This window comes from Apteryx rowi, unplaced genomic scaffold, assembly GCF_003343035.1.
Source record: "Apteryx rowi isolate R43461 unplaced genomic scaffold, aptRow1 scaffold_261, whole genome shotgun sequence".
NCBI classification, from domain to species: domain Eukaryota; kingdom Metazoa; phylum Chordata; class Aves; order Apterygiformes; family Apterygidae; genus Apteryx; species Apteryx rowi.
The window spans coordinates 101838-116238 of record NW_020448986.1 but is presented as its reverse complement, the minus strand read 5'-3'; the positions used below and the strand labels follow the sequence as shown (position 1 = coordinate 116238).

Here is a 14401-nt window from a genome sequence, read left to right as displayed (position 1 = left end):
CCGGGCCCGGGGGCGCCCTGCGGCCCGCCCTCAGGTGAGGCGCCAGGCGCGGGCAGCAGGCCGAGGACACAGCAGTGTTGTTCGTTGTCATAAGGCAGATGAGGATTTAAAAAAAAAATTGTTTCTTTTTCAAGCCAGCTCTTGGATAGCCATAACTAACTCGGGCCTTCTTTTCAAAGGATTAGCAAGGTGTTTGCATGGTGAAATGGTGGCGGCAAATATGAGGAATTAAAAAGGGCTGAGTACCCTGACCGGGATACGCCCGAGTGTACTAGCAAAATGGCCTTAGCCCCAATTTCTGGAAGCAGCAGTCGGCAAGTCGGAAGTTTTAGTCCCTTTTCCTACAATCTCCAGACAGTTTCCCACGTTTCATTGCAGAGAACAGAAGGAAAATTTTACATGTTTGGTGAATATTGTTAATTATTTTGGAAGGAAGGTCTGCTGTTGGTTAACCGAAGAATAACATATCCCAAGTTGTTACTATGCGTTCCTTGTATTTTCTACTTTGAAAAAAAGTTAAAGGCTCAGGAAAAGGGCCTGAAATCCCGCTTCTGCTGTAAAACAGAATCTTTTTGCCATAATATGATGGTTGGCTACAGGAAAATGTAGAACACTGTGGCCTACAGCCAAGAGCTAAAACTCCGCATTGTGAAAGATTAAGTGGTAACTAAGGGAAGTGTCTCAAATTTGATATCAAGTACTTCATTTAATTTTTTAACATTGACAGACAACCATCCTCCAGAATCAACCCATACCATGGATGCTGATGATCTGCAGAAACTTATTCACTTGCTCCAGTCCACAGATGATCCATTAATTCAAGAGCAAGCTTTAATCACTCTCAGCAACAGTGCTGCCTTCTCCATAAATCAAGTAAGTATTGTTTTATAGCAAACAATAGTGTTTCAATGCCAGTTTGGAAAATGAGAGGTGCTGTTCTTCATAACAATAACACAAGACTGAGGGCAATGATATTTTGTGTTCTTACATCCATTTTACGTCTATGCCTTAATTTTCTGTTAGTCCAAATAATATAACCTACCTGCCTTCCAAGACTTATGTAAGCTTAATGTTTGTATAAATTGTGTACAACTTAATGTTTGTACAGAGTTCTGTATTGTAAAAATGCTATAAACATCTTTTTATCTTTTATTGCTTAAAGTAAGATAATGTCAGTTAAAGGGTTGAATTTGAGAAGGGTTAAATACTTGCAGCTTTCAGGATCAGGTCTGAAATTTACTCAGATAATTTAAACTATTTCTTATGTTTACAAAGTTGTGTGCCAGTTACGTCCTAGCAACTTTCCAACTATGCAAGTCTGTTCAATTCAATTGGAAATATGATACAGGAAGACTTTTAGATGGGTGCATATTTTCCTGCCTTTATAGAGGAAAATATGCATCCATTTTGTCATTTCTTTGTCAAAATGGATTGTAAGGGTATGGTGGGGGCAATGCCTGGCCTCCCGGCGGGGGCAGATACACAAACACAAGGCACACTGTGGTCAATACTGAGTGTTTATTACCTCTGCGTCTGAGCGGGGGTTCCCCAGTGATTCCTGATTGAGGCAGTAATGGAGCAGGAGAGTCCCTGGCACCGCTGAGCATCGGTCTGTGGTGAGGAATGCCGGGGGGGCACTATAGAAGGTTTTTATGTACTATACACATGCACAGTAAGCACACTGAGCTCGTTGCTAGTCTTGATTCAAAGCCCAGGTGTAGTGCCACACTGGCCCAGGCTCAGCCACGTGACTGTGGGTCAGTGTGCCCTGTTGATGCTCCTTTTCCCACGGAACGGTCTGGCTAGCTTCCATCGCCTATCTCCTTGACGTTCTTCCGCATTTTCCCATACGTGGATTATGTAGACATTTGGACAGAATGTCCAAATGACTCCTCCAGAAGTCACTTTTTTGTTTTGAGATACTTACAACTATACTAACTACTCTGGCTTCTTAAAATCATTTTCTGAATAGAAATCTCTCAGAACTGCTGGAATGTCATGAAATCTCAAGGCCCGTTTTTCATTTTCTTGAAAACACTATACTGGCTTTTGGATGATAGTTGGAGTTCTGAGTGAGAGGATTGAAAAGAAAAAAAAACCTTTCAAGTGTAAGGGACAAGAAAGATAAAGTTTTAGAACTTTTCCCCGTAATACTGTAAAGCTGCATCTTGAAATTCTGTTCTATTTGGACAGGGGTTTTACATACTGTGACCTGTTCACTGGCTCAGCTCTCCTGTAAACTCATTATGCAATAATTATTTATCTTTGATCATTTATAATCTGAAATGATTTAGGTATGCTTTGCAAAACAAATTTTAAAAATAAAGATGTTTTGCCATTGTCAAATAATAGGATGTACTTTAGCCCCAAGCAGGACTGTTCTTAATTTCAATGGAAGCAATATATGCAAAGCCAAAGGGTAGCTTAGTGATTGCACATCTTCATGGAATTAACAAGCTGTATCAAATCCTTTAATGTGGCACAAGCAAAACATAACAGATACTATTTTACCTGTTCTAGGAACTGTCTTAATTTGTGAGCGCTTCAAAATTTGGTAATTTTACAAGCAACTCTTCAGAAGGATATATGCCATTGGTGTCTTTGTCAAATGAAAATTATTTTCAAATGTGGTTTGATACTGTAAGCTGATGTCAGTTTTAAAATAAATAGTATGCATATTTCATTTTTGTATGGAATTATAATGTAGAGAAAAACCAACTGCCACCATTTCCACTTTAAATAGATGTAGTCTGTTCCAGAAGTCTTCATTCAGATGTTCCGTTTGTGTTGAAATGGAAACGTTATTTGAGGAAGGCCTTCAGCATTTAATTTAAAATTCATAGTAATCTTACTGAATATCTGTTTTATGTTTCAGGATATAATTCGAAATTTGGATGGCCTTTCTGTTATTGGAAGGATGCTCTCAGATTGCGTTCCCAGGGTTAAAGAAAAAGCGCTAAATGCTCTTAATAATTTGAGTATGAACATTAAAAATCAGAAGGAGATACAGGTAAGTTTCCCAAAGGGGAAAAAAATCAAAGTAATGTGGATATAGGAGATAATAAAGAATTTTCAGCATAGTTGTTAAATACAAGGGAAAATGCCAAAATGTTTTGAGGTTAGTAATACTTAGGAGTCAGCAGATCTGGATCATCTGTGCATCCCAAGGCCAAAGGGAATAGCTTCAAAAAATGCATTGCATCACTACCAGTTACTTTTTTTAAAAAGACACTTAGGAAACTAGACAGTCTGTGTTTAGCTTTTACCAAATGCTAGTAAACAGAGAGCGTGCTGTTAAGGTTTGATAGTAAGAGAATGTGAGGCAAGACACATTTCCAAATATGTCTAGAACATCAGCAAAGGTTGTTTAATAAGATGAGTGGCAGGCTGAACCTAGCATGACTCCCTAGGCAAGGGAACTGGAGAAAAGCATTGTTGATCCCCTGGGTTGGTGTCAGACCAATTTTTGAGGGCAGTACTTTTGAGAATAGTCTGTAATAAGCAATGGTAGTAAGTCTCACTGGTGAATGCAGTAAAAGGTATGGATGAGAGGGGGCCAGCCAGCAAAAAAGCAGCCATTTTGGTCCTTTTCTGATTTCTCAATAAATCAAGAAGGGTCCAGGCCGTGCGCAGACATGCAGATGTGAAGATTTTTAGTAGCTTTTGCATTAGCTTGATAAAAAGAGCAGTCTGACTGTATATAGTAGTTTGCAGCATCTTGAGTCCTGAGCAACTTTTTTTTAAGTAGTGCTTGCCAACAGCAAGTATTTGTATGGGCAGAAAACAACTCCTTTGATAAAGGGGAAAATAATTGTTTTCTTCTTAGTTAGGGCTTGAAGATGTTGTATGCTGTTACCCAGAAGAAAATTGGGTAAATCATACTTGTTGCTTGTCAGTTGTCGTCATTGTTCCTGATTAGTACTCTGGTGAATGGGCCAAATTGTTGGAAGAAAGGATTTAATTCCAAGACTTATCCTTAGCTTGTTCTCAGCATCTAAGAAGAACTTAATGGCTGTAAGTGATTTTTGAATATGACCTTACGGTAAATGTGCTACTTCTGGAATGGAGTCAAAGCAATTTGGGTTTCAGAGCAACTTATGCTCCGGGAAAGTCAGTGAGCATGACTCTGTAATGTGTGCCCCTGTTATGCCAACAGAATATTTGTGCATTAAAAAAGAAATGCTTGTTTCTCAGTGCCTTGATCAGGTTATGGTTTCAGCCACCAGTATGCAATATATTTTTAGGCTACTGTGGCTAAGACAACAGATACTATTTGTGAATACGAGTTCTACTTGTATCAAAACATGTCTTCCTTTTTATCTCCTTCCTTTTTTTCCCCAGGTATATATAATGCAAGTTTGTAAGGACATTGAGTCAGCCTCCCTGAACTCTGAGCTGCAGCAAGCTGGACTCAGATTGTTGACAAATATGTCTGTTACCAGTGACTACCACCATATGATGATAAACTCAATTCCATGCTTTCTTCATTTGCTTTCAGAAGGAAATGAAAGGACACAGGTACTGGGTACTGTATTGTGACAAACCATTTATCAAGTTGCTTTACTTGCCTCCTTTATACCATTTTTCTAAAATTGTTTAGATTGTGTTTAGAAAATTAAATATTCATTAACAGATAGCAGAGAGTGCATGAAATCCTTAAAATAGGGATCTATATTGCTTTTTCTGTGCAAATTCAGGAAGAGAGGGTACCTTCTAAGCATCTTTTTACATAACCCATTTCTTTCCCATATGAGGAATAACTGGATGGAAAAACGTTTTTGGGAGGAAGGGAATCTTGATACTCCAACTGTTGGGCTAGAGCTGTGGGAGACCAATGCTGTGTGCACTGCTATTGCCCTGTGTCTTTGCTATAGCAACTCTAGGATTCTCTTCTGCTCACTAAACATTGCTACTAAATCACAGAACAAGGAGGATCTGCATGCGAAAGGCTTTGTTCACACATGAAACTCTGTGGGGAAGCATGCCAAGCAGTGAATTTCTCTTAGAAATTACACGATTACCTTAGCTCTGAATTTCTTTTCCCTTATGCAGTAGGTTTTTTTGGAAGTTCTGGATACACACAGAGTAGATCATAGTAAATATAAATTTCATAGACAGACAACGAGTGCAGAAGTGCACTCTCTGAACAACTTGATGTACATGGCCATAATAATTATTAGCAGCATAATCTCACTTCATCTCTAGCAACCCTATTGACTGTAATGGGAAATTATGCTTATTTGTGAATTGTCAGAAACACCGAAAGAAGAGAAAAGCTTCAAATATGGGCAAAATTCAGAGTTTATTCAAGTTGTCAGAGTATTATCAATATCAGTGCACTCAATTGCTCTATTAGATCAAACTTGGTTTTCCTGAATGTGAAGTTCCACTAAACTTATCAGACCTTCTTTACTTAAGTGCAATAAGTATCCTTTGACCTTTTCCTTGTGTTTATTTAAAAGATTAGTGCTACAAGATGAAAACATGAACATTAGATCTGAGAAAGTACAAAGGTGTGTTTGTACGTGCCTCTGATCAGATTTAAGTATAGTATTTAAATATCCTCTGTGTATTTTAAATATTCTGTACATTTTACCTACTGTGAGTTGTGTATACATCTTGCCTTGTTTGGATATCTGAGGTAAACAGAATTTGCTTTTAAAATATCTGTACTTAGTACATATGTGCTAGTGACTCCATGAACTCTTTTCCCTATACCAAAGACTCTGCAATTCATGATGTTAGTTGACCCATTTTACCTTGCCCTCTCCAAGTCATCACTGAAATATGACTGATGCTCGTTAGTTCTGTATGTATCTGCTCACCAGTACACTCATAGCTTGCACTGCAAAACAGTAACTGCTGCTAAAATGATTACAAAGTCACACTTCTCTATTGTGGAAAAATTGTAGGCCTCTTTGGGAATGCAAGAGATGAGAGTTCAGGTTGTTTGGGGAAAAAAAAAATCTTACTTTGTCACTTACAAACTTTCTTGTGTTTTCTTGAGTGTTTTAGGGACTTTTTTGTAACAATAATATGTAGTTGCAACTCTAACTGTTATGGGGACATGTAACAGTTATTTATGAATGTAGTGTTTCAGTCACTCTTGTGAAGGGCACAGATGCAAAAGTGAATGAATGAATACTTGTTGGCCTTCTGAAAATACATTTAGTCAAGAAAGATCCCCTCTATGAGTGTAACAGAAAAAATAAGCTAGACTTCTTGAGTATAAGAAATTAATAAGCTGATTTTTTTTTTTTTTTGGAATCCTGTTCCTTGTCTGCATATTTTTAGATTAGCATCTCTTTTCAGTGTCTCACCTTCTACTCTTAAAATATTAAGAAAATATCAGTACTGTACTATATCTAAAATTTGTATAAGCCTGGATTACAAAGTGAGTTGAGTCATTTAATTTGCTGATGTAAATGTGTGAAAGCTAAAATCATGAGAAAAGCCAAATTCTTCCATCCTTTTTTCATATAAAAAGGCAGTAGAGAGTATATTGGAGTTATTACAGTTTGATAATAATGTTAACAAAAGCAGATTCTGTTTTCCATGAGCCTTTCCCTTGCTTTGATGAAAAATGAGAAAGGCTGGTAGTTTGCACTTGTACAGTAGCAGTAAATGGATAACAGACCCTGTTACTCAGCAAGCAAAATATATTGAAAAGAGAAGTTGTATAGACATCCTTGAAGAAAGGAATGGTTATGGGAAGTCAGAGGATGGTGGACTACACTAAAATATGGTGGGGCAAGTGAGGGGAAAAAACAAAAAGCATAGGAGAAAAAGATAATGGAGCATTAATTTCTTTTCTCACATGTTCTGTTTTTGGAGTTTGGAGTTAGTTATGTTTCTCATTTCAGATTCAAGTTCTGAAAGTACTTGTGAACCTGTCTGCAAACCCAGCCATGACAAGACACATTCTCAGAGCTCAAGTAAGGTTCTTGCTATTTCATTACATTTTTATCATTTATACATATGTGTGATCATATATGTGTGTATATATACACACATATCTATATATGCATTTAAAAGTTTAAATGTTTTAAAAGTATATATGAAACTCAAGAGTAAAATTCTAGCAAGTACCTACTATCAAATATTAGGTTAAAATTAGTAGCTAAAAGTATACACTCGTTCACATATTAATCTTCTTCCAGACTGTAGCGTAATACAGATACCACACTTGCAAAGGGAGAGTCGGGGCATATGCGCATGAAAACAGCTGGCTTCCTGTGTAGCATTCCAAACAGTCCATGACAATTTGCAGAAGCCTGTTTTCACCTTCTCTTTCCACCAAATGGGCAGTGGTAGGTAAGGAGGCCAAACCCATAGGCCAACAGAGCAAGGCTGCTGCAGCTCCATGATCCCAGGTTCAACCAGTAGCAAGGGTGAGAACGTATTCCCAATAGGCACCCACACAAACACACATATACAACGTATATAGATGGCAGGCCACACAGATCAGCATGAACAGGCACACTCGGCACTCGCACAAACAGCACCACCACCCTCATCCTGTTTCCCTCTCTGCTGATCAGCGGGAAGGTCTGTCAGTGGGACACACACACACACACACACACACACACACACACGCACACAAGCACAATGTGGATCCCTCCAGCAACTGTGCATAAACACTGGTCCTCAGATTACCCAGTAGCTGGCCCCTGGATCCCTGGTCTCCCCAGTCACTGGCACCTGGACATACAGGCCGCTGAGGCCTGCAGCCTCACTCCAGTTGCTGGTTCAGACCCTCACACACACACACACCCACACACACCCGCCCAGTAGCTGGCCTTGGACATACTGTCCATCTAGTAGCTGGTCCTGGATCCTCACTCCTCCACGTGCTCAGATGCATGCACGTGCACACACCCCAGCTATATCGACAAATGGGTCTCAGTTGACACCCAGACTCCCTAGTCTCCCTAGCAGTTGGCTGGGACTCCCTGGTGGTCTCACCCTTAGAGACAAATGCACACGGGTCTCCTAATCTATCCCAGACCCATGGTCTCCCTGGCAGCCAGCTGGGATGCCCCTGGTTCCCCACCCCACCCCAGGTAGCCAGCTGCCCTGTGGCCTCACCACTGGAGACACACACACACATACCTGGAGCCCAGCTCACTCCACCTACTTGCTGGCCAGCCTGGCACGACATCCACACACTCAAGTACACTCGCTTGCTCCTGTTGCTGGCACCACAGACAACAGGCTGCTATGACCCATGGTCCCCTCCAGTTACTGGCACTCAGACCCTCACTCGCTCCAGGCACTAGCACCACAGACACAGGGGCCATCTGACCCATGGTCCACCTCCAGTTGCTGACTCTTAATTTCACTCTCTCTGGTCTTGCCAGTTGCTGGCACCATAGATGCAAAGGATTCTATAACCCAACAGGTGCCTAAAATAGAGCCCCTCATCCAGAAAAATCGTTGGAAAGGAATTTAATAAGAAGGTAGGACAAACTGTGCTGATCAGGCAAAAGGCAGAGCCAGACAAGTGTCCTGACTAGTGTTATTTACATTTGGCCACCCTCTTTTTATCCCCACACTCCTCTATTTTCCCATGTTTTTTCCTCTCCAAATAGCCTAGATCCCTGTTTCTCCACCTCTGATTCCTCCCCTAAACTTCCCCTGGATCCCATAACGCATCCTTTAAGCAGTAACCCTCCTCAGTCCGAAAGGTACTCTGGAGAGCTATTCCCCTTGATTCATCATGAGAGGTTTCACACCTGGACAGCAGGGCTGATGGGGCCCTGGGAGGAGCCTGGGCAAGGTGTAGTTTGGGTTCCTTGCCTGCCTTCATGCCTCTGTGCTTGGGGAGATGAGCCTTTGCCAGGCTGATCGCTCCCCTGGGGTGGGCCTGGGAGCAGCAGGGGCAGGTAGTATTCGGGTTCCCCTCCCTGCCATTGTCTCTCTGTGCTCCTTTGTGCCTGCAGAGACAAGGCTTTTACCACATAACCTAACAGGCACTGTGATGGTCCTTCATATGTAACATAGCAGGTACCCTGTAAGTTTCAAAACAACCTAAAACCTCATTTCCAGATGTGCAGTCAGCCTATAGTTTGAGGACTGGCTACAAACTTCAAATGCAGCCAGTCCTATAAATGACCATTCTCAATAGTTGTTTCTGTATCTAACATACTATACCTAAGAAAATCAAATTCCACTAAAATCTTCACCTGTTTACACAGATGCATCCATTATAACTAAGTACTTTAAATTGCCTTTCCATGTGCATTTCTTTATGTCTTCATGCAGAACTTTATCTGACGTTAGCTACTTCAGGTTTTGCTAGCATACAGTGTTATTTCAATTATATCCTTTGTCACATCAAAACAAAAGTAAGGGGCTAGAACAGCGCTGCCCCCCTCCCAAACTAAGATTCTTAAAATATTCAGGGGCTCATTTGAAATCAAAGTTTAATTTTTGAGCTGTCTCCAAGAGGCAGAGCTAATCTGTTTGCTACCTGCTTTTCATTATTCAAAGTATAGAACAAGATTCAAGTAGCTAAATGTTCAGTTCTCTACTGTGTTAAAGTGTATCCTTTTCTGGTCTATCAGACACCTAAATGTATTAACATACAAACGTTCAAATCATCATAGAGGGCAAAAGAAACATTACTTAGAAGGAAAGCAGACTCTCTCTTCCAAATAGGAATTTTCCAGACAGCCACATTTTGGAGATTCAAAGCACTTCCTTTTCTCTAAAGAGGAAATGTGCATGCAGTGCAAGTTTCTGGCATGCTTTCACAGCATATGGAGTTCTGATATCTTATGAGGTTTCTGTTTTATATGGTTTAGGTGCAGACTTCTTTCCATTTTTAAAAGTTAGGAGACTTATTTGACAGATGTACTTAATGCTAATGATTAAATGTGGATTATTTATTGAATATCCTAGGTGCCATCATTGCTGTTACTTTTTGACAACTGTATAAACAGAGACATTCTGCTCAGAGCCCTCATGTTTGCAGCAAATTTGAAAAAGAACGTGAACAATGAGGACAGCACCATGCTCCAGAACCAGCACAATGAAGATTCAGTTTTCGTCACACTCTGCGGGGATTCCACCCCATTTGCTCAGAAACTGGCATCTTTATTGCATCACCCTGATACAGAAGTGAAGGAGCAAGTTGTCAGAATATTAACACAATAGTCATTAAAAAAAAGTGCTTACCTTGAGTGCTTTCATACAAGAAAGTAAAACAGTTTATTGAATACTACCATATTAGGTGCAAACCAGCTATTACAAGAGAATGCAATATATTTAACAGAGAGCATAACAGATTTCTGAGTAAGATAAAGTAGTAGCTTGCTTAGCACTGACAAACCACTATACAGCTGGTACACATTAACAAATGGGGAGGGATAGTTTAAAACACAGAAATGTATATGTATAGTGTATATTTTAAATGGACCAGAAAAGTCAATCTAAATACTTAATGTTGTAAGGAGTTTTTATTATATATTTATTCAAAAACTGTAAGAATATAAGGTATCTATAGAAGGGTGCATTAAAAACCTAGCAATTAGAGATTTGGTACTTACATTTTATTAATCTGATATCTACTAACTCTGTGTGCAGGAAAATCTTAGAAAAATCTTAAATAAAAACAATACCAGACTATCACTGACTTCCTGCAAAATATTTCCAATGAAAACTACATATTAAAATTATCTAGCCTATGTTTTTTTCACCTTACCTGCACAGAATATACTCTAAAACTACACTCATGTTTAATGTACCCCTCCATTTGGCAAACTGCAGTGCAGTTAACCACAGCACATGCAAAGTTTCATAACTTGAGCAAAATCAAATGGATTTTAACTCCCTTGAAGTGATAGTTCTGAAAGAAAGCATGTGTATTTTTTCAAAGTGCGGTCTTTAATATACCTGTTGTGCACCAAAGATTATCTGCTTGGGAGTCCCACGGCCCCAGTCCCTTGCCATGGGGAGAGTGAGTTTAAAAAAAACAAAGAAAACCCCACAAACAAAAAAAACACAAACAAAAAAAACCCCACACCCCCAAAACACACACATGCAGCTCTGCAGCAGACCTTGAGTCAGCTTTCCTTGGAAGACTCTACTGCTTCTTTGCAAATGGAGCTTCATCACAGTCAGTGCTTCTTTGCGTTAGTCCCTCCAAACTTCCAGTCATCTCTGTGCATTAATTCAAAATGAAATGGAATATATCTAAAAATTACTGTACAGGAGAGTGAAGGAAGAGTTCACTGATGAACATAAAACATGTAGTAGAAAACACTTTACACTGAAGCAAGGCTACTAAAACTTCCTAAATACCATGGAGAAAGTGAAGTATCAGATGCAAAGGCTGGAAACAGTTTTCTACCCTGTATCATTTTTAAGAGAACTCTATTACCCAAACTGTTACCACATGCTTTGTCTTTCTGAGCCAATACATGGAAGCTGCTGTTAGTAAAAACAGTACTCTTTCTGTATATCCAGTAGATTCTATATTTTTCAGTAGGTAACTTTTATAACAATATCTATGCCCTAATCAACAAATAGGTCAAGCTACGTGTATCTCATTTATCTGTCTGGATAGTTTTAACTAATCAGGAATACTGTTAAGGCAGAAGTAGAAGGCTGGCATGATTTCCAGTTAATCTGTCAGAGCCCTGACAAACACTGCATTGATAATGAACTTCCTTTGCTCCTTTCCACTGCTCCAGAAATGCTGTTTGTTTTATGCTATGTAACTTAAAAATCACTTAAATGTTTCACCACATTTTATAGATTTTAAATTTTGTCTCCTTCTATATTTAGTGAAGAAAAATAAGGGCTAGGCCAGACACTAAGAAGTCACCTAGCCCATCTTCCTCTTCCAAGGCAACAAGAACTTAGACTAGCCTGTTCTAGGTATATCTGTTCTTAATCTCAGCAATGGAGATGCTTAGGTGTCCTTCATTTTCTCCAACCTAAAAAAATCAGTTTTCCAACATACTACATGTTCTTTTTGATAATTAAAGTTGATTACATACCAAAGGAAAGGGTAGGAAAACAGAAACAAGTGACAGTTGTCCTCTAAAATACATGAATTTTTTTTAAATGTTACCGCAGTCTTTCTAGTCTAAATAAAAAGCTAAATTTTAAACCTTTCTTCATAGAACACTACTACTGAGATACTTAGAAATAATGCAAGACTCTCCAGTTTGTCTTCACACAAGTGTCTCTAACTTTTTTATCCTCTACTCCCTACCCCAGATGGAATCTTATCAGCACCAAGCAAAATGCAACAGTGACCATTCTACATACAAATACTGTGAATTAATACATCTAAAACAAAACATCCCATTGCTGACTAATATTTAGGTTTTGATTCTTATAATTCAGTACTTACCTGCTACATTGCTGCTTAGTCAGTTATATTCCTATTTTAGTTTCATTTTTCTTTCCAAAATACAGAATTTTGTAAGTCTTTACTGATAATTTTGAAAATTGGAGAAGCAACTTTTTAGTTTTAAGCCTCTCCTTCAAAGTACTCATAACATCCTGCAGCTTGGTGTCCTCCACAAGATTATGTACATGTACTTTGCATCACATTATCCAAATCATTAATGATGCTATTGTATAAATATGAGGCCCAACACAGACTTCCTCTGAAATGCCCTCCCAAAATTAACAGTGAGCTACTGACACTAGTTTTAACCCTGTTTTGAACACATTCCAATGAGTACATCTAGACCATACTTAGTTTTTTTTTCCTGGAACTATTACATGGAACAGTATCCACAGCCATAATAATAAAGAGGCTTTCTCTGATCCACTATGCCAGAAATGTCCTGTAAAAGAAGGTAATCTTGCTGTTTGTCAAAGACAAATCACACCAAAGAAATAAAAGCTATTAGCTTATGTATTACTGTATAAATAGTTTAATCATTTGTTCACAGTATGAACTTGGATGAGCTGATCTTTGCTTGCTTATGCTGTTCTTTGTTGGTATTAAGTTCTTTAGGATTTCTAGGACTTCCCACTACAACTTTTTAAAGATAACTGTCAACAGTTTGGAGACTGCTTCAGTTTGTTCTTAGCATGAAATCTCATTAATTTGTTTTAATGAGTTGCTAGAAGTTCATGTCTTTAAACTACAGGGAAATAATTTTTTTTTTTTAATCTAGCCTCATAGGCTATGAATGTAAAATGTAATGCACAACAAGAGCAAGAAAAAGAAATACATAACCAGTAGACTGTAACAAAGCATGACCAAAAAAAATCTTAACATTATTTATTTTCAAATGAATTATGAAGGAGAATAAGAACCTTTTTTGGCAGCAACAGGCTTTAATTTTGTAATTAGTATGGCAATTTGATACAGATATATTTAGCCAAGTCTTACAATACTGAACAGTTTTTTAATCTCTCATTCAACTTTGTAAAAATCACAGGGAAGCTATAAAAAATTACCACAGCCCTTGGCTTAAGATTTTTCACTTAAAAAAAAAAAGTACCTAATAATAGACTGAGTCAACACAGAGACAAGCGCCATTAAGGGATTTTTCCATTCCATGTACTGCATTTGACAAGAAAATTATTTTAGACGCATTCAGGCCTAACTTAAAAATACTGACAAAATAGCAAAAGTGTGCAGATATTCTGGCCAGCAGTAAGTTTTATGCATTAATGATGCAATATGAAGTAATCTCTCTCTTTAAAAGGCACATTTCTTTAGATCATTTTAAAATTCAGCTTTTGTGGTTCCTCAATAAATGAAAGTGTAGAAGCACTCAGTAAAATATTTATTTTACTGTACTTGTGCTTTATTGGAAGACTCCTCCCCACAAAACATGCACTGAAGCTATCAAGGTACAGGGCATAACTTGAAGATTAATGACCAACAAGTGGGAGATGACATTCTAAAGACGACGAATTCAAGTCTGCCATTAATTCTAAGAATATGTCCTGTTCTGAGGTCATTATTGCTGTTATAGATAAGCTGAAAATAAAAGTGTTAAAAAAGAACACTATTTATCAGAGACGTACATAAGAGTTGAAACTGCAAGTTATTCCTCCACAATACCTTATATATTAACCAGTGTTTAGATCACCTCATAATTTGTAAACAATTTAAGTAGGAAAATTTATCATGAAGTCTGCATGGAAGTTTTAGTTATGAAACTGACAAACCTAGAATCTAAAAATCCAATCCATTCAAAAATCTACTTTGTAAGTATATTAAATTAACATTTGTAATATCAGCTCCTAGTTCAGATCCAACAAGGCTTATAAGGAATTGCTAGTGTTTCATTATTCAAACCCATCATCATTTGTACTCAAGTCTCGTGATTCTCCATGATTTAAGAGGAAGAAATCTTCTTTTTTCAAGCCGTATCTTTCAAGAGCTTCGTTCAGTTTAACTGGAGGATCCAAGTAATACTGG

The 14401-nt window shown here is 38.3% G+C and overlaps 2 protein-coding genes across 2 annotated transcripts in view; one reads left to right on the top strand and one right to left on the bottom strand.

Annotated features, from left to right (window-relative positions):
• Window positions 1-734: 734 nt before the first annotated feature.
• On the top strand, window positions 735-13956 carry ARMC10 (armadillo repeat containing 10). Its single transcript, XM_026067724.1, has 5 exons — window positions 735-873; window positions 2876-3010; window positions 4342-4518; window positions 6864-6935; window positions 9904-13956. Exons 1-5 carry the CDS (start codon window positions 757-759, stop codon window positions 10156-10158), a joined length of 756 nt encoding a protein of 251 aa, XP_025923509.1. The 5' UTR covers window positions 735-756; the 3' UTR covers window positions 10159-13956.
• The window catches only part of NAPEPLD (N-acyl phosphatidylethanolamine phospholipase D), a 24987-nt gene continuing 20779 nt past the window's right edge, over window positions 10194-14401 (bottom strand). The window contains exon 5 of the mRNA XM_026067723.1: window positions 10194-14397. Coding sequence (XP_025923508.1) covers window positions 14269-14397 — 129 coding nt within the window. The 3' untranslated portion in view covers window positions 10194-14268. The remainder of the gene's footprint in view (window positions 14398-14401) is intronic.

Excerpts from the sequence above, each read along its gene's own strand:
- ARMC10 (XM_026067724.1), top strand. The coding sequence starts at position 757 with ATGGATGCTGATGATCTGCAGAAACTTATTCACTTGCTCCAGTCCACA. Across the intron at positions 874-2,875 it reads CTGCCTTCTCCATAAATCAA|GATATAATTCGAAATTTGGA; the intron begins GTAAGTATTGTT and ends TTTATGTTTCAG. Across the intron at positions 6,936-9,903 it reads GACACATTCTCAGAGCTCAA|GTGCCATCATTGCTGTTACT; the intron begins GTAAGGTTCTTG and ends TGAATATCCTAG.